Source organism: Aquarana catesbeiana, linkage group LG10 (genome assembly GCF_042186555.1).
Source record: "Aquarana catesbeiana isolate 2022-GZ linkage group LG10, ASM4218655v1, whole genome shotgun sequence".
NCBI lineage: Eukaryota > Metazoa > Chordata > Amphibia > Anura > Ranidae > Aquarana > Aquarana catesbeiana.
Window position 1 is genome coordinate 185,592,329 of NC_133333.1, and position 25,207 is coordinate 185,617,535.

At 43.9% G+C, this 25,207-nt stretch overlaps 1 protein-coding gene across 1 annotated transcript in view; it reads left to right on the forward strand.

The window, feature by feature from the left end:
- Positions 1-25,207, forward strand: part of LOC141111074 (tyrosine-protein phosphatase non-receptor type 11-like) — a 231,074-nt gene that overhangs the window by 84,110 nt on the left and 121,757 nt on the right. The window contains exon 2 of the mRNA XM_073603062.1: positions 25,009-25,131. Coding sequence (XP_073459163.1) covers positions 25,009-25,131 — 123 coding nt within the window. The remainder of the gene's footprint in view (positions 1-25,008; positions 25,132-25,207) is intronic.

A 25,207-nucleotide genomic window follows, 5' to 3' on the forward strand; every position in this document is an offset into this window, starting at 1 on the left:
GGCTGACGTTCGGCCCGTGTGCATGGCAGTCAGTCCGACAGAAGCCAGCCATTCAGCTGGCTTCTGTCAGACGAGCATACTGGAAAAACCCAGCACTGATCAGAGAGTTCTGGTGAGGGGGCCGTCCCCCTGTCAGAACACAATAGCTCAGCAGAGGAGATGGCTGTACTAACATTGGATTGTTGGTACAGCGCCTCCGACCTGAGTTGAGGATTTTTTTTCGTTCAACCCGCCGGGTTGAATAAAAAAAACCTAGAGGTGTGTACTAGGCTTTAGTATCACTTGAAGTCAATCAATCAATGGACCTCTCTGAAATTTTTTTACTCGATCACTGCCAGCGGCTATAGCCACAAGAAGTTATCATTGTATTCTGATGGCTGGGAAGCCCCCCGTTGTCAGAATACAAAAGCACAATGGGAAGGATTCCCTGTGTTGATGGAATAATTGAGCAATTGTCATACCTGCAAGTTGCTTAGAGGAATTCAGAAAATAGACCCGGGTACTGGGTACTCTTCGACACCCAACATCTCCCGTGTGTAAAGCCCAGGGCTATGTCACACCAACAACTTTGTAGAGGTTACAAATCTCTCCGCTCTTTGTGATTTACAGTTTAGATACAGAGTGGCTGCTGTAGCTGACTCCAGTTGTTTGTCTTCACAACCACAAATTGCTGCGGTGCTATGGTCATCGGGCAGCTGCATTAGGTCACATGAGTAGGTACTGAAGCTGGCCATTCTGTAGTTAGCTCCAACATTCGCTTGGTGACCGTGCCAGAAATTCCAGCAATTTGTAGCTCAAACTTTCATAACTGCAATTCAGTTTTTCTCAAGCAAGGAAAAAAAAAAAGATGCAAGGAGAGAGATTTCTGTTTGGGCTATAAATCGCTGCTACAAATGGCTTGTATGGCATTGCCACAAAGGTGTTCATAAAGAGCCTAGACAATAACAAGCAATAATTCTACCTTTCTGACTAACTATGCTTTTGTTACACCCATATTTATAGAATAACATGGACATGGTACCCTTCATGATAACTGTTATTGTATTCTTTACTAGATTATAGAAGATAAGAAATACAGCTGTCTTTTTTTTTTTTTTTTTGCAGTTAGTTTTGTTGGTTTTTGTTTTATTAATGATATATATATTATACACACACACACACTATTGGGATGCCTGCACGTTCACTTTAATGACATCCCAGTCTTAGGCTTGATTCACACCTATGCATTTTTAGTGCTTTTTGCATTTTGCAGATTTGTACTACAGAAAGTGTTCCATAGGAAACCATGTTAAATGGACTGTAGTGCAAATCTGCAAAATGCAAAAAGCACTAAAACTGCATAGGTGTGAATCCAGCCTTAGTGCATAAGGTTCAATATTGAGTTGGCCCACCCTTTGCAGCTATAACAGCTTCATCTCTTCTGGGAAGGCTGTCCACAAGGTTTAGGAGTGTGTCTATGGGAATGTTTGACCATTCTTCCAGAAGCGATTTTGTGAGGTCAGTCACTGATGTTGGACAAGTCCAGTCAAGGAAACTCTCTCATCCATGTCTTCATAGGCCTTGCTTTGTGTACTGGTCTGAATCATTTGGTGGAGGGGGGATTATGGTGTGGGGTTGTTTTTCAGGGGTTGGGCTTGGCTCCTTAGTTCCAGTGAAGGGAACGCTAAGGCCTGATTCCCACCTATGCAGGTTGCATATTGCAGGTGCATTTGGCGTTTTTCAATACACGCTTTTGATCTATTACAGTCTATGGAACCAAAAACCAGAACAGTCCCAGGCCCTTTCCATAAAATGCACAGATGTTAACTGCATCCATAGGAAACCATGTTAAATGGACTGTAGTGTGTTTCTGCAAAACTGAAAATGCACTAAAAAATGCATAGGTGTGGGCCTTAAGGCGTGAACATACCAAGACATTTTGGACAATTTGATGCTCCCAACTTTGTGGGAACAGTTTGGGGATGGCCCTTTCCTGTTCCAACATGACTGCATGCCAGTGCACAAACAAGGTCCATGAAGACATGGATGAGCGAGTTTGGGGTGGAGGAATGTGACTGGCCTGCACAGAGTCCTGATCTCAACCCGATAGAACACCTTTGAGATGATATAGAGCGGAGACTGCAAGCCAGGCATTCTTATCCACGTCAGTGCCTGACCTCACAATTGCAGAAGAATGGTCAGACATTCCAATAGACTCCTAAACCTTGTGGACAGCCTTCCCAAAAGAATTGACGCTGTTATAGGTGTCACAATACTTTTGGTAATTGTGTGTGTATATGTGTGTGTATATATATATATGTATATATATATATATATATATATATATATATATATATATATATATATATATACTTGAGGGGGTCCGACTCATCGCAGCATCCTGTATTTTTAATTTTTTTTGCACAACTGTGCATTGGCTGCCTCTGCGCACCCATGTCACCCACTCACACAGATCTGATTGAAAGTCTACAAGTCCCATCTGTCACCGTGGCAGAGAAATTCATAGTCCATTATTAATTGCTCCAGCTCCATAACTGAAGATCCATACCTCTGTATGGCCTGAGGCTTGAAGAAGTGTGCAGGAGGCCTGTGCATTGTACCTGCGATCTGTCCAGCCTGGGTTGTAACACAAAAACTTAATACACATTTTTTATTTTTTAAATCTGGACACATTCATTAATTTTTACAGAAGATATGTCTTTCTTGACTATGGGCACTCTCTAGTCATACTGCATATGTAGATGGGGCATAAATCTGGTCTTCTCCTCCTTTTCTCTTTACTGAAAATATGCAACACACCTGAAAAGCTCTTTGATAAGTACCACCATCAAAATAATATTAGTCAGACTAAATTAGAAATAAAAATGCATGTAATCTTTTTTTTTTTTTTTTTTGGTTTTGGTTTTCTGTTCTTGACTAGTTTATACATCATTAGATCAATTTCTAAATGCAAGCAGTGCAAGTATGTGAATTAGAGACTTTTGCGATCTCTGTATAGGAGAATGGGCGCGTGATGAGAGACAGCAGTAAAAGGAGCCAATCCATTCAAGAAGCTTGCTGATAGAAAGAGAAATCAGAGTGACCGTGATTGGCTCATAACTATGCTTCTTCTCATTTTGATTTCTCATTGGATGACCTGGGCTCAGAGGAAGAGGTTTGAATGATGCTGCTCTTCAGACTGAGGACATCTAATAGGAGAAGAAAATATTGCAGAGGAAATCTGTGGATTAAAGCTGAACATCGCAGCAATAGCTGGTGTATTCATTTTTATCTTTTTTTTTGGCTTGAATTCTGCTTTTAAGTAATGAAAATATCAAAATTAGTAACATTTTCCGTTGACGTTTTCTTTTCTTTTTTACATTTTTAATGTATTAGCTAGCATCTCTGAAGGTTATGTATGCAGCTGAGCATGTTTTGCAGATTTGTACAAGATTCCTCTTGCTTAATGACATGTCTCTTCCTGGGGCTCTCCAGTTGGCTGAAGGCCACATTATGAGGTTTGAGGTCCTGGACCTTGGCCACCAGGTTCACCACTCTTGGGATGCACCGAAACCTCCACAGCTGTGGATCAGCTAAATACAGCACATGGAGGTTTTATTTCTGCTTCACTTTCTCTGATGTACGGGGAGAAAAAATAACCCTGGCAGAGCATCAAAGAGGCACGAGCCCCATCAAGGGCTAAATTCTGCCCTGACATGCAGCCTGTACCCAGAATAGCCTGGCGTTAATTGGCCGCGGTGTTATATCATCCTGCAGAGCTCGGCACAGCTTGGCAGAATGACAAGACTAGAGCATGGCATGGGTAACTGTGACGTGACGAGGCTTTCTTATTTATCCCGCTTTGTCTGTACAAGGCTTACAGCTGCAAGGTGATGTTGCAAAGTGGTTAAAAGTTTTGGGTTTGGATAAGCAAGCTTGCAGATTGAATTACACGGCCAAGGACACGATTGTTGTATCTTAACGCAATATACTGGAATGATTTTCTACTTCTGCAGATGGACACAGTATCCTGTTCTTGACTATTTTACGTCTGCTGGCCGCTGACTATTCCAGCTAAATCTGAGCTGTGCAGACATATAAGCTCCCAACTTTTTCAGATGGGAAACTCTTTTGGCAACGAATATTTTTAGCTGAAAGACGGATCCATTGCCAGACACTTACTGCACTGCCATCAATTTAATCAGCCCTTGATTTAGCTGTTTTATACTTAAAGAACTAAAGTTACAGAGATCTTTGTAGACATTTTATATAGTTTTCACTTTTCAGAAAATCAAAATCTCTACACATGCCCTCTTGCTGGTAATGGTCAAATACCCGCCAGCTCGGATCCCTTATGATTAATTTTACCAATGTTGATGAACCGATCCAAGGCTACCATTCCTTACAGCTGCGTACCTTCAGCATAGTGTAACCTGGCCACAGAAATCTATTGCATTTTTGGGGGTCTCTAGGACTGGGATGTGCAGACTCTGCAAGACAGCAACCTACTGTTTTCAGACCAGTCTTGCTTGGTACTGCATTAGGAGGATCACCAAGGGACAGCATTGTGCAGCAGTGTTCATTTTGACATCACATTTCGATTTAGTTTTTAGTCCTAGTCTTTAAAATGCAATTTTAGTCATCTTAAAGAGGTTGTAAACCCTGGCGGTTTTTCACTTCAGTGCATTGAGGTGAAAAACCTCTTGTAGTGCACCAGCCCCCCAAAGTCCCCCTTTTACTTACCTGAGCCCGATCGCTCCTGCGCTGGGCACGAGCACACCCGCTCCAGCCGGTGGCTCCAGTCCTGATTGGATAGATTGATGGCAGCGCAGACATTGGCTCTCGCTGCTCTCAATCAAATCCAATGACACAGGAGCCTGGGGGCGGAGCCGAGTCCTGCTGTCTGGGTCAATGGACGCAGCAGCAGGACACAGGAGGATGCCCTGAGAGAGAGCACTTCTCCGACGGGGCACTCGAGAAGAGGAGCAGCCAGGAGTGTCACTGAGGGACCCCAGAAGAGGAGGCTTGTGGGCCACTCTGTGCAAAACCAACTGCACAGAGGAGGTAAGTATGAGATGTTGTTGTGCGTTTTTTTTTTTTTTAACCAAATGTTTACACATCCTATTAATTATTTGTCATATTTTAGTCTTCTAAAATAGTGTTAATTTTGGTGACTAAATTAAAGCGTTTGTTACCCCAAAAATAAAAATATAAAAATGTTATCCTGTTCCCTTAAAGCATGTTATGCAGCACAGTGCTTGTGCTGTGTAAATTTGGCCCCCTGTATCACCTGTAATAACCTGTCTGATCCTGCCTGGTTCTGCCCTCCCCCTGTAAACTGACAACAGTTTATCTTGGCTGCTGAGCCCTGACACCGTGGTCAGTTTACGTACCTCTGTCATCTGCAGCCCTCCTCTGTCTAACACTATCAGGTGGGAAGCAGAGGCTGTATTTGCAATAATTAGATTTAGTATACCTTTAATATACACTATATTGTCAAAAGTATCGGGACACCTGCCTTTACAGCAGTGTTTCTCAAGGCACACCGACAGGTCATATTTTCAGGCTTTCAATTATTTTGCACTCATGATTTGAGTAGTTTCACTGCCTTAGTAATTACCGCAGCCTTTTCATCTGAGGGAAATCCTGAAAACATGACCTGTTGGGGTGCCTTGAGGACTGGAGTTGAGAAACACTGCTTTACATGCACGTGAAATTTAATGGCATCCCAGCCTTAGTCCATAGGGTTCAATATTGAGTTGGGCCACCCTTTGCAGCTATAACAGCTTCAACTCTTCTGGGAAGGCTGTCAACAAGGTTTAGGAGTGTGTCTATGGGAATGTTTGACCATTCTTCCAGAAGCACATTTGTGAGGTCAGGCACCGATGTTGGGCAAGAAGGCCTGGCTTGCAGTCTCTGCTCTAATTCATCCCAAAGGTGTTCTATCGGGTTGAGGTCAGGCCAGTCAAGTTCCTCCACCCTAAACTCGCTCATCCATGTCTTTATAGTCCTTGCTTTGTGCACTGGTGGGCAGTCATGTTGGAACAGGAAGGGGCCATCTCCAAAGTCTTCCCACAAAGTTGGGAGCATGAAACTGTCCGAAATGTCTTGGTATGCTGACGCCTTAAGAGTTCCCTTCCCTGGAACTAAGGGGCCAAGCCCAACCCCTGAAAAACAACCCCACACCAAAATCCCCCCTCCACCAAATGATTTGGACCAGTGCACAAAGCAAGGTCCATAAAGCCATGGATGAGCGAGTTTGGGGTGGAGGAACTTGAATGGCCTGCACAGTCCTGACCTCAACTTTGGGGATGCCTGTGTAATCTTCCTATAATGTCCAGATCAAAATCAAATCAATTAAGATGAGGAGCCAGGGGAGAACACAGGAAGCGCCATCTAAGTGCAGTATTACAAGCAAATTTTAATGGCAAGGAAACTATAATCACTCACAAGAAGTAAAAACGTGGGCTCATCTGTAATCTGATGGTGTAGTGGGATGCTGGTGCTTCTGCATACAGATTCAGCTCTCTCTGAGGACAGCGGCCTCCTTTTTCATACCACCCCACCATTCTGTCCTATGGACTGACGAATCCTCTACAGACTGTATGTTAATGATCCATCCTTATGCTCAGTCACTATGTTTTTGCCCTAACAATAATCGTTAGGCTACTTTCACACTGAGGCGCTATAACGCTAAAAATAGCGCCTGCAAAGTGCCTGTAAAGTGCCTCTCCTCTCACTCCAATGTGAAAGCCCGATTGCTTTCACACTGGAGTGGTGCGCTGGCAGGACGGTAAAGTCCTGCAAGCCGCATCTTTGCAGTGCTGTATACACTGATCCTAAAGCCTCCCTGCCCATTGAAATTTGCCCCTGCCCATTTCAGCCGCCTACGGGGGTTAAAGTGATGCTTAAGCTTTGTTTTTTTTTAAATAACAAACATGTCATACTTACCTCTACTGTGCAGCTCGTTTTGCACAGAGTGGCCCCCGAACACCCTCTTCTGGGGTCCCTCGGCGGCTTTCGCGGCTCCTCCACGCATTAGATAACCCCCTAGGAGAAGCGCTCTCCCGAGGGGGTTACCCTGCAGGTGCGCTCCCGAGTCATTCATTCGGCATCCATGGAAGATGAATGTATGACTCGGCCCCGTCCCCCCCGGTTATTGGATTTGATTGACAGCAGCAGGAGCCAATGGCTGCGCTGCTATCAATCTATCCAATCAAAGCCAGGACTCCGTGGAGAGAAGGATGGAGCGTCACAGCTGAAGAAGATGAAGGGGCTCAGGTAAGTAAAACGGTGGGGGGGCTAGGAGCACCGGTCACTGCCAGGTGTTTTTTCACCTTAATGCATTAAGGTGAAAAAACACGAACCTTTACAACCCCTTTTTAAAAGCGCCCTGCTAGCGGCCGAAAACCTCTGCAAAAACGACGGTAAAGCGTCGCTAAAAATAGCGGCGCTTTACCACTAACGCCCCTAGTGTGAAATTGGCCTTAAGATAAGGATTTATGGTTGAACTAGATGGACTTGTGTATTTTTTTAACCTGACTATGTAACTATGATTCGACTTGGATGTGACTTCCATTCAATTCTATGGGCTGAAATCTGACAGAAGTCAGACCAAAGTAGTGCAGAAACCTTTTATAAAGTCAGACCGACACAAGTCGGAGCAGTTAAGACGGCTCTCATAGGGAAACATTGATTTTTACATGTCATACGACAGACATGTGCTCTCAATATCGGAGCACTTGTCACACCAGTGTGAACTTGGGCCTGATCAGGCGATGTGGAGATACAATGATTTGTTGGAGCAATTCTGCCATTGGATGAAGGGAAGATTCTGGACAGCCGCATTCAAAATCAAATGCCTTTATTAAAAAAAAAGAAGAGGTAATAATCCAAAAAATACAAGCCACAGCAAACAATGGATCACAGGAACTGACGCGTTTCACACTTTCAAAAGTGCTTATTCAGCTATGAATAACCTATGCTTAGCCAGCACCTGCTGTTCCTGTTCTGAGGAGCGCTACATTTCCAGACACCCTTCCTAGAGGGGCATCTCTCTTCCCCTTCCTCCTGGACTTGGCAAATCTGCCATATAAGGGGAAATTACATCTGTTGGTAGCTGTTTCAAAAACACTTTCCCATCACTTTCTTTCCTGTAATTTCCAGGACAAAAGGGGTAGATCAGCCAACCAGGGACACACATAGCAATAAAAACCTGTCCAAGGTTCTAACCCTGCCCCACACTATTCAGAAGCTAGTGGGAGGTTTTGGCTGCAGCTTAACATCCAGGGCTGGCATAAAGAATGTTCAAACTCCAGTGATAAAAGTGCTAAACTAACCAATTTAAACGGATTATCTTTATTCTTTCTGGCATTACTTTTGTTCAGTTATTCAGCCTTCAGAGATATGTTAAAAAAAAATTATTATTTAGTATAGCTGACTGGCCTACGTGATGGAAACTTGCGTAGTTCTTCTACAATTTGTAGATCTTTTCATTTTTGTAGGGTATGTGGAATCCATGAATGGTCTCCTGACTCACAGCAGCCTGTTTACAGTAGATAATGCAGGCCAGTGGGTGGTGACCCGATAACAGGCCTCCTTCTGGGTCCTCACCATAGACTGTCTGACCTACTGGAGAAAGATTTAGCTGAACTTGTTTCCCTGCTCTGTAGTCATTTTCCTGTTATGCAGTGGGCCATTTCCAATGGTGATTGGTTCAATTCCAGCTTGTCTGTTTTTTTAATCCTAGTGCATAACTTTTTTTATTCAGCAAAAGTGTGCCCATTGCACGGGGTAATTTGGTTTGGCTTTATACTGAAAAAGGAGAGACGCCCCTGGGCCCAATCTGCAAAAACATGTGTGCGTGGTTAAAAAAAAATTAATAAAAACGTATATATCTCCTAATCAAATACAGGTCTCTATGCAAACCTTTAAAACATTAGCAGCGCTCCCTCAGTGTAACAACACTGTGTACATATTTGAGCTGCACGATTTACCGTTAAAAAATTGTGATCTCGATTCAACCCCCCCCTCACGATCTTAATTCGGCATTTCCACGATTCTATGTAACAAGTGCTCAGCCGTTCTCTGCTCAGAGCTGTCAAAAAAAAAAAAAAGTAAAAAAAAAAAAACCTAAAGCAAAACACCACAAGTACACTTGGAAGTGCAGTTGCTGTAGATCTGAGGGGGACATGCAAGGAAAATAAACAGCATAGCTGTACATGATTGGATGATACAATCAGCAGAGCTTCCCCTCATTTTAGATCTTACCCTCAGATCTAAAGCGACTGCACTCCCAAGTGCACTTGCAGTGCAAAATGGATTTGCCTTTAGTAAATCAACCCCATTGCATCATTTGGTTCTTTTAGATCAGGGGTCTCCAAACTACAGCCCTCCAGTTGTTCAGGAACTACGATTCCCATCATGCCTAGTCATGTCTGTGAATGTCAGAGTTTTACAATGCCTCATGGGATGTGTAGTTCCACAACAGCTGAAGGGCCATAGTTTGGAGATCCCTGTTTTAGACCAAAGGAATGAACGTCAGTCTGTAAATGAGGGCAGTTTAACCACTTAAAGCAGACCTTCAGTCATTTTTTTCAACCTTCCATCTATGAAATCTTCTGCCGTTGTTGTTTTTCTAACTTTGGATAGTACATTTTTTTTTTTTTCCTCTTAGTAAATACCTTATACAGCCCACTTCCTGTTTCTTGTCTAGTCATTGGCCTAGGCTTATGACATCATGCACAGTTCTCTCACTCTCCTGAGAGTTTGCCAGGAAGGGGGGGGGGGGGTATGGTGCATAAGAGGGCTAATGAAAGCACCAGATCCCCATGTAATAAGGCATTGATTTTTGAAAAATCACACTAAGACCCCATTAATAAATACCTTACGGGAGTACGCTATGGAGTGTTTTGTCTTTTTGTGAGACGTGCAATGCCGAGAAAAGTATCCTATTAAGGCCTGGTTCACACCTATGCATTTTTTTTTTTTAGTGCATTTTCACATTTGCAGAAACACAACACACTACAGTACAGGAAGGGGGGGGGGGGTGGTTCATAAGAGGGCTAATGAAAGCACCAGATCCCCATGTAATAAGGCATTGATTTTTGAAAAATCACACTAATACCCCCATACACACTATTAGGTTTTCTGCAGATTTTTGTCTTCAGATTTACCAAAAGCATATAGTGGAAGGGTCTGCCCGGTTGCACATAAATTGAAATTCTTAAGGTTTGACCTCATATTATATGGTTTGGGTAAATCTGAAGACAAAAATCTGCAGAAAATCTGTTGCACGTCTCACAAAGACAAAACAACACTCCATAGCATATTTATCAATATAAAAAGAAAAAAAACAACCCCCGATAAAATCCTAAACATTTGTGTGATTTTATTGGGGGATTTTATTTTCTTATTAATAAATACCTTACGGGAGTACGCTATGGAGTGTTTTGTCTTTTTGTGAGACATGCAATGCCGAGAAAAGTATCCTATTAAGGCCTGGTTCACACCTATGCATTTTTTTTTTTTTTTTTTTTTTTTTTAGTGCATTTTCACGTTTGCAGAAACACACTACAGTCCATTTAACATGGTTTCCTATGGATGTAGTTCACATCTGTGCATTTTATGGAAAGGGCCAGGGTTTTTTTTTTTCTGGTTTTTGGTTCCGTAGACTTCAATGGTTTAAAGATGTGTATTGAAAAAAAAACGCAAAATGCATCTGCAATATGCAAACTGCATCCTGCTCAATTGTGAATCAGACCTCAGGCTGGATTCACACTTATGCATTTTTAGTGCTTTTTGCATTTTGCAGATTTGCACTACAGAACATGTTCCATAGGAAACCATGCTAAATGGACTGTAGTGCAAATCTGCAAAATGAAAAAAGCACTAAAGATGCATAAGTGTGAATCCAGCCTAAGTGTGAATTCTATAGTTGAAGATTTTCCAGAAATGAATGCCTGATTACATGGGAGATCTGGTGAGTGTGAGCCCCGGTTCACACAGGGGCGGCACGACTTGCAGGTCGCCTCACCAAGGCGACCTGCAGACGACTGCCAAGGCGACTTGCAAAACGACTTCTGTATAGAAGTCTATGCAAGTCGCCCCAAGTCGCCCCCAAAGTAGTACAGGAACCTTTTTCTAAGTCGGAGTGACTTATTAGAACGGTTCCATTGTACAGAACGGGAGGCGACTTGTCAGGCGGCTAAGACACCTGACAAGTCGCCCCTGTGTGAACCAGCACTTAGGTGTGAGGGGAGTGGGACCCACGAGGTGTGGTGAAGGTAGAAATGAATACCGGACCACTAACCCACTGAATACACTCATCTAGAGACTGTTTTCATTTACAACGGTGAAACTTCTGAGAATTTTGCTATTTAAAGACAGTGGGGTTAATTTGCTAAAGCTACAGAGTGCAAAATCAGGTTCAGCTTTGCAAAGATACCAATTGGTTTCCGGGTTTTATTGTCAAAGCTTCATTGAACAAGCTGAAGTTAGAAGCTAATTGGTTACTATGCACAGCTGCACCTGATTCTGTGTGCACCAGTTTTAGTAAACCAACCCCATTGTATCTATATATACTAAGGGGGGGGTTATTTACTAAAGGCAAATCCACTGAGGGTAGATCTGAGGGGGACATGCAAGGAAAATTAAAAACAGCATTTTTGCTTGTACATGATTGGATGATAAAATCAGCAGAGCTTCCCCTCAGATCTACAGCGACTGCACTTACAAGTGTGCTTTCAAGTGTACTTGCAGTGCACTTGTAGTGCAGAGTGGATTTGCCTTTAGTAAATAAACCCCACAGTGTTGTTACACTGAGGGAGTGCTGCTAGGGCTGGGGAAAAAAATCGATTTAAATCTTGAATTGAGTTGAGAGGTCAAATCGATTCAAAATTTAAGCAAATCGATTTTTTTTTAGATTTTTTTTTTTTTCACAGCGCCGGTCCTGAGGAGCTGCGGGCAGGAGTTTTTAGGCGAGGCCGTGGCTTTGGCCTCGCCTAAAAACTCCTGCCCGCAGCTCCTCAGGACCGGCGATGTGAAAAAAAAAAACTATTCGAAACGAGTTTTTTTTTAAGAAAATAGCAGATTTTTTTTTTTTTTTTTTTTTTAGAAAATCACCCAGCCCTAAGCACTGCTGATGTTTTAGGGTCAGTTCAGTTCTGTGTGCCTTTTTTTTTTTTTTTTTTTTTCTGCACTAAAAATGCACGAACAGTGTGTTCCATGTATTCCAATGGCCCTAGTTCACACCAGTGCGGTCAGTTTCTGCACCGGAAACTGACTGGAACTGACTGCACTGGTGTGATCTAGAGCCATTGGAATAGATGGAAAACGCTGTGCATGCATTTTTAGGGCCAGTTCACACCACAAAAATGCACTCCTAAGTTCCGGATCAGTTTTTGCTTACAGTTCACACCACACGCAGTTCCAGTGCGTTTTTGATACAATTTGCTCGCTTCCAGTACAGTTCTGTGCAGAAAAAATGCAGCACACGCTTTTTTTAAATTTTTTTTTTCTACACCAAAAACTGACTGCACTGGTGTGAACTAGTGCCATTGGAATACATGGAGAACACTGCAATCATTTTTAGTGCACGGAACTGCATCTGGTGTGAGCTAGCACTTAAAGATTTGCTTGGAGACATATGGATTTGATTAGAATTTTGTTCAACATTTTTTGTTGTAAAAACATTTTGTTCATTTTTCTAATTATTATTGGGGTCAAATCGACCTTTGTTTTTTCGACTGCAGTGATTGAGAAAATTTGAAGGAGCAGGATGGAAAATGTTTCTCGAATCTACCAATTTCTAACGTACTTGCGCAGTTTTCATTTGTCCAATTCATTCTAAAATTGAATATTAAAAGCAATTTAAATCCTTCAACTACTTTCAAACAACATTCGAATGTTCTGAGAATTTCACTAAGAACTTTCAAACAAGTTTTCATTCAAAATTCTAATGGTTTATACCCGGCTTATAGTCTGCTTGCCTCTGGTTCCACACTTGGGATTATTATTCATTCAAATTATTCATTTTATCATTTTGTAATGCTAATGTAGGATTACGATCCATGCAATGTTATCCTTCTGTGTTATCTGGAACCATTTATCCCTATATTCAATTATTTTTCTAACCTAATACATTTTTAATAAATATATATTGTGCGATTGTAGCTGTCATACCACAGTTTGGGTTGTAGATATCGAGAGGATATGGCTGTAAAGTTGCGCTCATCTGTAGGTTTATGAAGGGATATACTTATAAACTGGTATAAAGTAGGGTGCATGTTTGCAGTCAGGGCCGGACTGGGAATAAAAACCAGCCCTGGAAATAAATTCATACCAGCCCCATAGTATTTTTATACCAGCCCAACCGCATGTCTTTATTTTCTTGTTCACAAAAGGGAAAACCATGCATTTTAAAGCACATTTGAAGAGTGTATTATATATAGATAAGAGAGACATGGCTTTTACAAACAGCAGCAATTTTTTTCAAGGCAAAAACTTATGCCATTTACTGGCACATTTTTTATTGACACTGCAAAAAAAAGGTGCCGTAAATGGCAGTTTTCAGTGCAAATATCAATATTTAAGCTATAACTGCTATTAGCAATGTATTAAGTTAAACAAAAGTCAAAAACCATATTTCTCCTCTTACATGAAAGTCAGATTAATATAACCCAACACAGAGTTCTCCCATATATCAGGAGGATTCCCCTTTACAGTGCAAGGGAACTCTGACATAAAGGGGAACATTGCAGATCATGATCTAAGCAGGAACTCTGATATAAAAGGGGGGCACTGGTGACCAGAGACCACCTTATATCAGAGTCCACTGCATTCCCCTTTACATCAGAGTCCCCCCTTGCACTGTAAGGTGGAATCCTGCAGACTATGATGTAAAGGGGAACTCTGGGAATGTGGGGAGGACTCTGGTGACCAGAGAGTACCTTCCGCAGAAAGAAAACACTAAAGTAAGGGGGTTTACTGATATAAGGGGGAAACCTATATATCGGTGCCCCCTTACAATATTGTATTGACCCCTCCCCCCCTCAGGTAGGCCTGGTGGCGCTGTCACTGACCTCCTCTCAGGTGCACCTTACAGGGCTCAGTCAGTCGGCTCCAGCTCGGTGGCTCTGGTTTTACCCCATAGTTTCCTCTCCACAGTCCATACATGTCTGACTTCTCCCATGACCCCCATCCCTGAGGCAATCCCACTCTTGACTCCTCTCCAGACTGCAGACGTGATATAAGACAAGAGATGGTCAGAGGCTGCGGATGGTACAGGGGAGGTCAGAGGCTGCGGATGGTACAGGGGAGGTCAGAGGCTGCGGATGGTACAGGGGAGGTCAGAGGCTGCGGATGGTACAGGGGAGGTCAGAGGCTGCGGATGGTACAGGGGAGGTCAGAGGCTGCGGATGGTACAGGGGAGGTCAGAGGCTGCGGATGGTACAGGGGAGGTCAGAGGCTGCGGAGGGTACAGGGGAGGTCAGAGGCTGCGGATGGTACAGGGGAGGTCAGAGGCTGCGGAGGGTACAGGGGAGGTCAGAGGCTGCGGATGGTACAGGGGAGGTCAGAGGCTGCGGATGGTACAGGGGAGGTCAGAGGCTGCGGATGGTACAGGGGGGGTCAGAGGCTGCGGATGGTACAGGGGGAGGTCAGAGGCTGCGGATGGTACAGGGGAGGTCAGAGGCTGCGGATGGTACAGGGGAGGTCAGAGGCTGCGGATGGTACAGGGGAGGTCAGAGGCTGCAGGGGGGGGCAGGAGGTCAGAGGCTGCAGGGGGGGGCAGGAGGTCAGAGGCTGCAGGGGGGGGACAGGAGGTCAGAGGCTGCAGGGGGGGGCAGGAGGTCAGAGGCTGCGGGGGGGGGGCAGGAGGTCAGAGGCTGCAGGGGGGGCAGGAGGTCAGAGGCTGCAGGGGGGGCAGGAGGTCAGAGGCTGCAGGGGGGGGGCAGGAGGTCAGAGGCTGCAGGGGGGGCAGGAGGTCAGAGGCTGCAGGGGGGGGCAGGAGGTCAGAGGCTGCAGGGGGGGGCAGGAGGTCAGAGGCTGCAGGGGGGGGCAGGAGGTCAGAGGCTGCAGGGGGGGGGGCAGGAGGTCAGAGGCTGCAGGGGGGGGCAGGAGGTCAGAGGCTGCAGGGGGGGGCAGGAGGTCAGAGGCTGCAGGGGGGGGCAGGAGGTCAGAGGCTGCGGGGGGGGCAGGAGGTCAGAGGCTGCGGGGGGGGCAGGAGGTCAGAGGCTGCAGGGGGGGCAGGAGGTCAGAGGCTGCAGGGGGGGCAGGAGGTCAGAGGCTGCAGGGGGGGCAGGAGGTCAGAGGCTGCAGTGGGGGCAGGAGGTCAGAGGCTGCAGGGGGAGTAGGAGGTCAGAGGCTGCAGGGGGAGTAGGAGGAAGAGGCCACCAGACAAGTACTCGCTGCGGTACTTTTAAAAATGGCGCCGCTCGGCGCCATCGTCACTGCGCATGCGCCCGCACTTCCGAGAATTGCCGAGTGTGTACGGACTTTCCCGAGCACGGCTAGCTCGGGAAAGCCCGTACACACTTCCAAGAATAGCGCTAGCGCATGCGCAGTTGCATGTCAGCCTGGCGGCCCCGCGGCCATGTTTCTTTCAGGCGCCGCTGCCCTCACAGCGGCACCAGGGGCAGCCAGACAGCCGACCCACCGGGGGATTTCCCGGTATCCCGGTAGGCCAGTCCGGCCCTGGCTGCAGGGGGAGTAGGAGGAAGAGGCCACCAGACAAGTACTCGCTGCGGTACTTTTAAAAATGGCGCCGCTCGGCGCCATCGTCACTGCGCATGCGCCCGCACTTCCGAGAATTGCCGAGTGTGTACGGACTTTCCCGAGCACGGCTAGCTCGGGAAAGCCCGTACACACTTCCGAGAATAGCGCTAGCGCATGCGCAGTTGCATGTCAGCCTGGCGGGCCCGCGGCCATGTTTCTTTCAGGCGCCGCTGCCCTCACAGCGGCACCAGGGGCAGCCAGACAGCCGGCCCATCGGGGGATTTCCCGGTATCCCGGTAGGCCAGTCCGGCCCTGGCTGCAGGGGGAGTAGGAGGAAGAGGCCACCAGACAAGTACTCGCTGCGGTACTTTTAAAAATGGCGCCGCTCGGCGCCATCGTCACTGCGCATGCGCCCGCACTTCCGAGAATTGCCGAGTGTGTACGGACTTTCCCGAGCACGGCTAGCTCGGGAAAGCCCGTACACACTTCCGAGAATAGCGCTAGCGCATGCGCAGTTGCATGTCAGCCTGGCGGCCCCGCGGCCATTTTTCTTTCAGGCGCCGCTGCCCTCACAGCGGCACCAGGGGCAGCCAGACAGCCGGCCCACCGGGGGATTTCCCGGTATCCCGGTAGGCCAGTCCGGCCCTGTTTGCAGTGATGGACTAGAAGTTCTGCATACTGTGTTGGATCAGATTATGTTTTAGGCCTGGTTCACACCTAATCCATTTTTTAGTGCGTTTTCACTTTTGCAGAAACACACTACAGTCCATTTAACATGGTCTTCTATGGGTCATGTTCACATCTGTGCATCTTATGGAAAGGGCCAGGGACTTTTTTCTGGTTTTTGGTTCCTAAGACTTCAATGGATCAAAATCGTGTATTAACCACTTCAGCCCCGGAGCATTTGGCTGGCCAAAGACCAGAGCACTTTTTGCGATTCGGCACTGCGTCGCTTTAACTGATAATTGCGCGGTCGTGCGACATGGCTCCCAAACAAAATTGACGTTCTTTTTTTCCCCACAAATAGAGCTTTCTTTTGGTGGTATTTGATCATCTCTGCGTTTTTTTTTTAATTTTTTGCGCTTTAAACAAAAAGAGCGACAATTTTGAAAAAAACACATTATTTTTTACTTTTTGCTATAATAAATATCCCCAAAAAATATATAAAAAAAACTTTTTTTCCCCCTCAGTTTAGGCTGATATGTATTCTTCTACATATTCTTGGTAAATAAAATCGCAATAAGAGTTTATTGGTTTGCACAAAAGTTATAGCGTCTACAAAATAGGGGTTAGTTTTATGGCATTTTTATTAATGTGTTTTTTTTTTTTTTTTTACTAGTAATGGCAGCAATCAGTGATTTTTATCATGACTGTGACATTATGGCGGACAGATCGGACACTTTTGGCGCTATTTTGGGACCATTCACTTTTATACAGCGATTAAAAATGCATTGATTACTGTGTAAATGTGACTGGCAGTGAAGGGGTAAACCACTAGGGGGTGCTGAAGTTAAGTGTGCCCTAGGGATGTGTTCTAACTGTAGGGGGGAGGGGCTATGTGTGACACGACACTGATCACCGTTCCCGATTACAGGGAGCGGTGATCAGTGTCCTGTCACTAGGAAGAATTGGGAAATGCTGGTTTACATCAGCATTTCCCCGTTCTTCCTCTCCGTGAGATGATCGCAGGCATAGAGTCCGCAGGACCCGCGATCACACTCACGGAGCTCATGGCGGGCACGCGCCGCCCACAATACCACGTCTTAAAGGGCAACGTACAGGTACATTAATATGCCTGTACGTGCCATTCTGCCGACTTACATCAACGTGAGCCAGTTGGCAAGTGGTTAAAAAACAGCAAAATGCACCTGGAATATGCAAACTGCGACCTGCATAGGTGTCAATCAGGCCTCGGCGTTACATTATATTGGCACCGTTGGTGAGATGGCGAAGTTGTGACTGTTTTAATAAGTTAGAAAATGTAGAAAAAGTGTAGGGAAAGAAAAAGAACAAAAAGGAAAAAGTGTAAAAAAAAAAAAAATGTCCTTTAAGAAATCTCGGACCACCTACAGCTACTGATTTGACAATACAAGGGCAGCAGCACAATGATAAGGTCATCACTCTACTCTCTCAAACTGTTTTAAAGCTTGCAGCATCAAACTGACAGCACTATGCAAGCCAATAGAGCCCTGACTATCCAACACCCAGGGAAAAATAATACTCATATAATAGCTGTATTTCAAAATCTGTTTTTACTATTATTTTAAATGAATACATAACTGGAGAAAACTGCGTTTTATATTTCTCAGGAATTTAGCTTTAAATGTTCTAGTTTGGCAGGAAAGTGCCATTAAAATGAATGACTGCAGTGGCTGTGTCTTGCTGTCGGCCTTATTACAGCCTTCTGTGCCTGCCATCTATACACGCTGTGATAGATCCATAAAGCCACAGTTATATGAAATTGCCCATTCTTATTCATAGACGTACAGTATCACCTCTGACGGTATCCTAAGCTACTTGCATGTCCTGTTTACAGTGTGTGGGGCTTGTATTTAAATTGTTTCAAGGATACGTATACAGCCAAGCAGGTCAGCCATCTGTGCATCAAATGTTTGCATGGTCAGAGGACACCTAAACGTCTTGTGCGGTCCACCCAACTACTTAACTGCTTCTGTCTTATCTTAACAGGAAGTGGTTCTGGGTTTGGATTAGGAATATTTTCATGTTTAGTAGACATCCTGGTCCAGTTCTGAAGTGTTGATTCGTACTTTTAAAGTAAGCTTGTAGTAAGGAAAAAACAGGCAAAGCAAGGGTCACCCTGTAGTTCCTACACTTTTTTAGCACTGCCACCCACTTGATGAGTCCTGTTAAAAAAACAAAAAAAACCTCCCAGGTATGTTATGGGGTTTTCCCATAGTGGGAGGGGGAGTGCAGATCAGGGCAGCTCTAAAAAAGGTGAAAGGACACACACAGTTCTACTGGTTTTGCAACATCACTCCAACTTTAGCTACTTTATCCATAGTAAAGGTTCACTTTATACACTATATTGTCAAAAGTATTGAGACGCCTGCCTTTACACGCACATGAATTTTAATGGTGTCTTAGTCCGTAGGGTTCAACATTGAGTTGGCCCACCCTTTCCAGCTATAACAGATTCAACTCTTCTGGGAAGGCTGTCCACAAGGTTTAGCAGTGTGTCTATGGGAATGTTCTTCCAGAAGAGCATTTCTGAGGTCAGGATGTTGGGATGAGAAGGCCTGGCTCACAGTCTCCGCTCTAATTCATACTAAAAGTATTCTATCAGGATAAAGTCAGGTCTGTGCAGGTCAGTTAAGTTCCTCCACCCCAAACTCTCTCATCCATGTCTTCATGGACTTGGCTTTGTGCACTGGTCCAAATCATTTGGTGTGGGGTTGTTTTTAAGGGGGTGGGCTTGGTCCTTCAGTTCCAGTGAAGGGAACTCTTAAACTGGGTTCACACTGCTGTGCAGATTGGCTCACAGCAGGTGTCAAGTGCGTCCCTATTCTCCGTTTTCAGGGATGAATCGGGGCCCAAATCTTTGGTTGGATTCGGACCTGAAATGGACCAGAATACAAACGGGGTCCTCTGCAAACTGCTACGCAGCCGTCCTGGAGCTGTGTGAACCGGCTTCATTGAGAGCCTGTCGCATTCTCCTGACATGCAAATTGGATGCGGGGAAAGCCGAATCCAGTTCGCACTAGTGTGAACCCAGCTTTAAGGCCTCGGCATACCAAGACATTTTGGACAATTTCATGCTCCCAACATTGTGGGAACAGTTTGGGGATGGCCCCTTCCTGTTCCAACATGACTGTGTGCACAAAGCAAGGGGTGGGGGTGGAGGAACTTGACTGGCCTGCACAGAGTCCTGACCTCAACCCAATAGAACACTTTTGGGATGAATTAGAGCGGAGACTGTGAGCCAGGCCTTCTCGTCCAACATCAGTGCCTGACCTCACAAATGTGCTTCTGGAAGATTGGTAAAACATTCCCATAGACACACTCCTAAACCTTGTGGACAGTCTTCCCAGAAGAGTTGAAGCTGTTATAACTGCAAAGGGTGGGCCAACTCAATATTGAACCCTACAGAGTAAGACTGGGATGCCATTAAAGTTCATGTGCGTGTAAGGGCAGGCGTCCCAATACTTTATACAATATAGTGTATGTAGTAACTCCATACAATATAAGAAGAAAGAAAGCCTTATGACCGAAAGAAAACCATGAAAGTAATATGCATTCAGGAAATAGATGGAAGACAGCCAAAGGTGTTTTGCTTAAAGACCAATTTCTTTCCATGTATCGAAAGGAAGAAAGGGTAGTCATCTGTAATTTTTCCAGAAGTGTGGTAGGTGTACACCAAGTGGTACACCTCCCCGGTGTAGGTGGTACATGGCATGGCTCACAATTTGTGTAGAGCTCGGCCTAAGATATTATTAGGCACTAGAGAGAATATGCTGATCTAACAGCACATAGAGTATATATCTGCTATAAGGGCTCAGAGAAGACAAGGCGGTAAATGTGTAGGAAATTAAGGGCAGAGTGTTCTGGCTGGGTTTTCAAATGCTTGGAAACTCTCATTAAAAGTAATTTAATATAGAGTGACACATAAAATTCAACAAAAAGCCCATTAATAAAGTTGGCGAAATGCAGCCCTTAGAAAATCCTTCGTTTTTTAACGGTTGTGCAACTCATTAAAGTAAACCTGTCATAAAGCTGGGCAACCTAAAATGTACATACGGTGGAAAATGTACAAGGATAGAATAGGAAAATCCACACACCAAGAAGATTAGTGGATACAGACTGCTGAATTCTGTCTAATGGTCAGTTGTTCTGTAAACGTCAAACTTCGTTCTGACATCTCCTATGTACTAAGCATCAAAGTGCAAAGCTTCAGTCACACAAAGGGGCAGGGCCAGGCTTGACCTTTCTATAGAAAGTCATGATTAGAATATAAATTCAGTTTACTTTTTATTTGGATCTACCGGTTCTTTTCACATCTGGTTTTCACACAAGGTAGCCTCTGCTAAATGTTATTTCACTTACTCCCTTTGAATTGCCCAGCTTTTTGGCAGATTATGTTAACCGAACAATGGAAGTAAAGTAGATGTGTGGCACTCCCTGTTAATGACTGGAGCTCAGACTAATGCATATAAAAGGAATCCCCCTTTGGAAAACCCCCTTAGAAGTACATTTCTGTACTAATGTGAAATCACACCTTTTTTTTTTTTTTTTATATCAAAACATGAAAAATGTGCTGACGTAGCATATTTGTACTAACAACCTCAAATAGGCCCAAAACACCTACAGGCCGTCCCATAGTTACAAACATCCGACTTACAAACGACTCCTACTTTCAAACGGAGGGAGACAACAGGAAGTGAGAGGAAATCTACCCCTAGGAAGGGAAATTCTCTCCTGTAAAGCAGGCCATACATGGTCGAATTTCGAACAAATTTTATTTTCAAAACCAGAAAGTTCATTTCATTTTTTTTTTTTTTTTTTGTGTGTGTGTGATCCGATGGTGCCATCATTCATTTTCAAAATTCGGACGACCAAGCCTTCAATTTCACCTCATGTTGCTACAGAAAAGAATTTTCGTGGCTGGGAATTTTTCTTTTCTCTCCGTAAATTCTCTTTTCTTGCACATTTTTTTTTCTTATTACATTTCTCGCACGTGATTCTCCGTTCATTGATTAGAAAATCGTTCGTTTTTCAAAAAATTTCCAACATGTCTGATTCCTCAAATTTGATTGCCGCACGAAAATCGGCTGTTGCTGCAGCCCACTAATGGTGCGAAATTCGAAAAAGATGCCTCCACTGCTTTATCACCATGGCTTGTTTCTACAATTTTCAAAATCCAATTGTCATTGAGACAGAACATGAGGTGAAATCTTCAGAACAGGGGTACAAACAGCAAAACAAACATTACAGGAGTGTTAACCCTTCCCTATGCTATCCAAAAAGCTTAAAAATAGTTTTTTTGGCTGGAGCTACACTTAAAAAATGGACCTGTTCCGACTTACAAACAGATTCAACTTAAGAACAAACCTACAGACCCTATCTTGTTTGTAACCCGGGGGCCACCTGTATTGCAAACTAAAGCGATAGTTATTTAACCACTTGCCAACCAGCCGTTGCAGTTTTACTGCGGCAGAATGGCACGGTTGGGCGAAACGGCGCTGTGTAATGCCACTACGCCCGCTGTTCGGAGCCAATGCGAGTGCCTGGCGGTCGTGATCACCGCCGGGCTCCCACGATCGCTGCTGACACACCAAGAACTGGGATCTGTGTGTGTAAACGCTCAGTTTCCGGTTCTCTGAGGGGAGAAGTGACTGATCGTCTGTTCATACAAAGTATGAACAGCAATCTGTCTTCTCCCCTAGACAATCCCCTCCCCACTTCAATTAGAACACACACTAGGGAACACTATTAACCCCTTGATCGCCCCCTAGTGTTAACCCCTTCTCTGCCAGTGACATTTTTACAGTAATCAGTGCATTTTTATAGCACTGATCACTGTATAAATGCCAATGGTCCCAAAAATATGTCAAAAGTGTCCGATGCGTCCGCCATAATGTCGCAGTCCTGATTAAAAATTTCAGATCGCCACCATTACCAGTAAAAAAAAAAAATAAAAATGCCATAAAACTATCCCCTATTTTCTAGACGCTATAACTTTTGCGCAGACCAATCAATATACCCATGTTGCGATTTTTTTTTTTTTTTTTACCAAAAATATGTAAAATAATACATATCGACCTAAACTGATGAAATATATATATATATATATATATATATATATATATATATATATATATATATATATATATATATAAATTTTATTTTATATATATATATAAAATATATAATATTTTTGGGGAAAATTTATTTATAGCAAGAAGTGAAAAATATTGCGTTTTTTTTTTGTTTTTTTGTTTTTGTTTTTTGTTTTTTCAAAATTGTCGCTCCTTTTTTTGTTTATAGCGCAAAAAATAAAAAACTCAGAGGTGATCAAATACCACCAAAAGAAAGCTCTAGTTGTGGGTAAAAAGGACGTCAATTTTGTTTGGGTACAACATCACACGACCGCGCAATTATCAGTTAAAGCGACACAGTACCGAATCGCAAAAAGTGTCCTGGTCGGGAAGGGGGTAAAATCTTCCGGGGCTGAAGCGGTTAAACAGTCCAAATAATAAATGCAATACCTGCAACAAGTAAGTGCTTTGCTTTAGGGCTTTTGCATATGGGCAGCATACAACCTTTCGTTGAATTGAATGGGTGTGCACTGCTGTAATCATGTATATGATGGTGCTTTCGTAAACATGAGTACAGCACATTCTAGAAAACTTTTGATTTTTTTTTTTGCATATGCCTATATGCTGTACTGGTGTTTTTATAGTGTGTTAACCTGCATTGTGTTTAAGCAGCCCAATAAAATAAATGGGTTGACACCAAAACGTCCTAAAAATCAAACATGACCCTTTTTTTTTTTCTTTAAACACCAATGCACTACTGTGCTTTGCCTTAGTGCGGTGGGGTGCTATTTAAAATCCAACGCAGTGATGCGTGCTATGTGTGTAACCATGGTACACAAGTCTAAGTGGTTCCTCAAAGAATTTGCACATCATTCTTAATGGAATAAGGCCCCAAACCTCCTCCATGGTGCAGGGACCATATAGGTGATCAGCACTGCAGCAATGATTGTAAAGTGGTTCCTAAATAGTTTCTTGACTTTGAATAGGCTGCCTTTCCTGTGCAGATTCTGGGCCTGTCCTGACATCACAAGTCACATGCCCATACTCAGCTGATCCAGGATCGACTGGTTCAGAGTCTGCACATGCGTCTTCTGCTTTAACCGGCAGCAGGGACATTTGTACTGACGCTTTTTTACAAACTGTCTTTATTTTATCGGACAATAGGCAACCCTTGCAGCAGGTCTCAGTTCTGCTGGTAAGCAAGTAGCCAAGCAGCACACTTTCCTTGTATTTGGATCTATAGATCCAATTGCCTTGAGAAAACATGCTCTTTATATGAGAAACGTTTGTTGGCTGGATGTGTTTTAATTGTTTTTAGCCTTTGGAATGTATTGTCAAATAATGAAGCATGATATGCCATGATTGTTCTGGACTGCCCAGACAAATTTTCAGCTTTCAGTCCTGTCTCACTTTGAATGACAATTGTGCGGTCATGCAACGCTGTACCCAAAGAAATTTGTATCATTTTTTTTGAGACAAAGATTTCTTTTGATGGTATTTAATCACCACTGTGTTATTTTTGCTAAACAAACGAAAAAAGACCAAAAATTTTGGAAAAAAAAAATATATAAAAAAACGATTTCTTAGTTTCTGTTATAACATTTTGTAAAAAAGTAATTTTTCACCTTCACTGATGTGCGTTGATGAGGCGGCACGGATGAGGCACTAATATGAAGTACTGATAGGCAGCACTGAAGGGTACTGATAAGTAGTTGCAGCATGAGGAGAGGAATGCCAATAACTGGCATTTCCTGTTTACACAGTGATCAGCTGTGGTTGAACACAGCTGAACACATGGTAAAGGGCCTACGTCACAGGCTCTTTACCGTGACCAGTGATGCGCTATGTTCCAGAGACACAGCGCACCACTGATCGCCATGCTGCGCACCGAGAATGGGAGGACGTCATCCCCAGAACGAGAGTGCTCCCACCTGTCCGCCATTTTATTATACGGTGGGCAGGAAGCAGTTAAAGTAAAACTAAAGACATAACTTTTTTTTTTTGTTTGTTTTATTTTGGAAACCTAGGGTTAAAACCCCTATCAGAATTTTTTTTCCCCATCTGTGTCCCATTGGAGAGGTTTCCCTTCACTTCTTGTCCCATAGGCAAACAGGAGGAGGGAGGAAATCCCTGCAAATTAAGACCATTCCTTCGGAACCCCCAGGTCACCAGAATTAGTGTCCCCATTGGAAGATCTCCCCTCTATTACTTTTCTGGGGACAACCCAAAATTTTTGATTTTCTTTAACTTTCACTTTTAATGATAATGGTAAGCAGGACAAATAGAGAAGGTGAATCTCCCTAATGGGGACACAGACAGTAACAAAAACCTGTCAGGGGTTCTAACCCCTCTCCACTCCATCCAAAACCAAAAAAAAGTTTTGCCTTTAGTTCTAGTTTAACAGAGACCTGTACTGAGGATATTTTTTTAAGTATACACATTTTCAGTCAAAACAATTATTGTATTGAACAAGCATATGGCAAAGTATGCCACCTTTTTGTAGTTTTTCGTTAATAATTTATAGAAACTTTTTCTGTTTCAGATGGTTCCATCCAAATATCAATGGACTGGAAGCTGAAACTCTCCTCCTGACACATGGAGTCCATGGGAGCTTCCTGGCTCGTCCTAGCAAAAGCAATCCAGGTGACTTTACCCTGTCCGTCAGGTAAGATTGTGTCAGGGTGATTGCAGAATGACTTCCTTTCTGCCATCATACATTTATGTTTGTCTTCTGAACACCA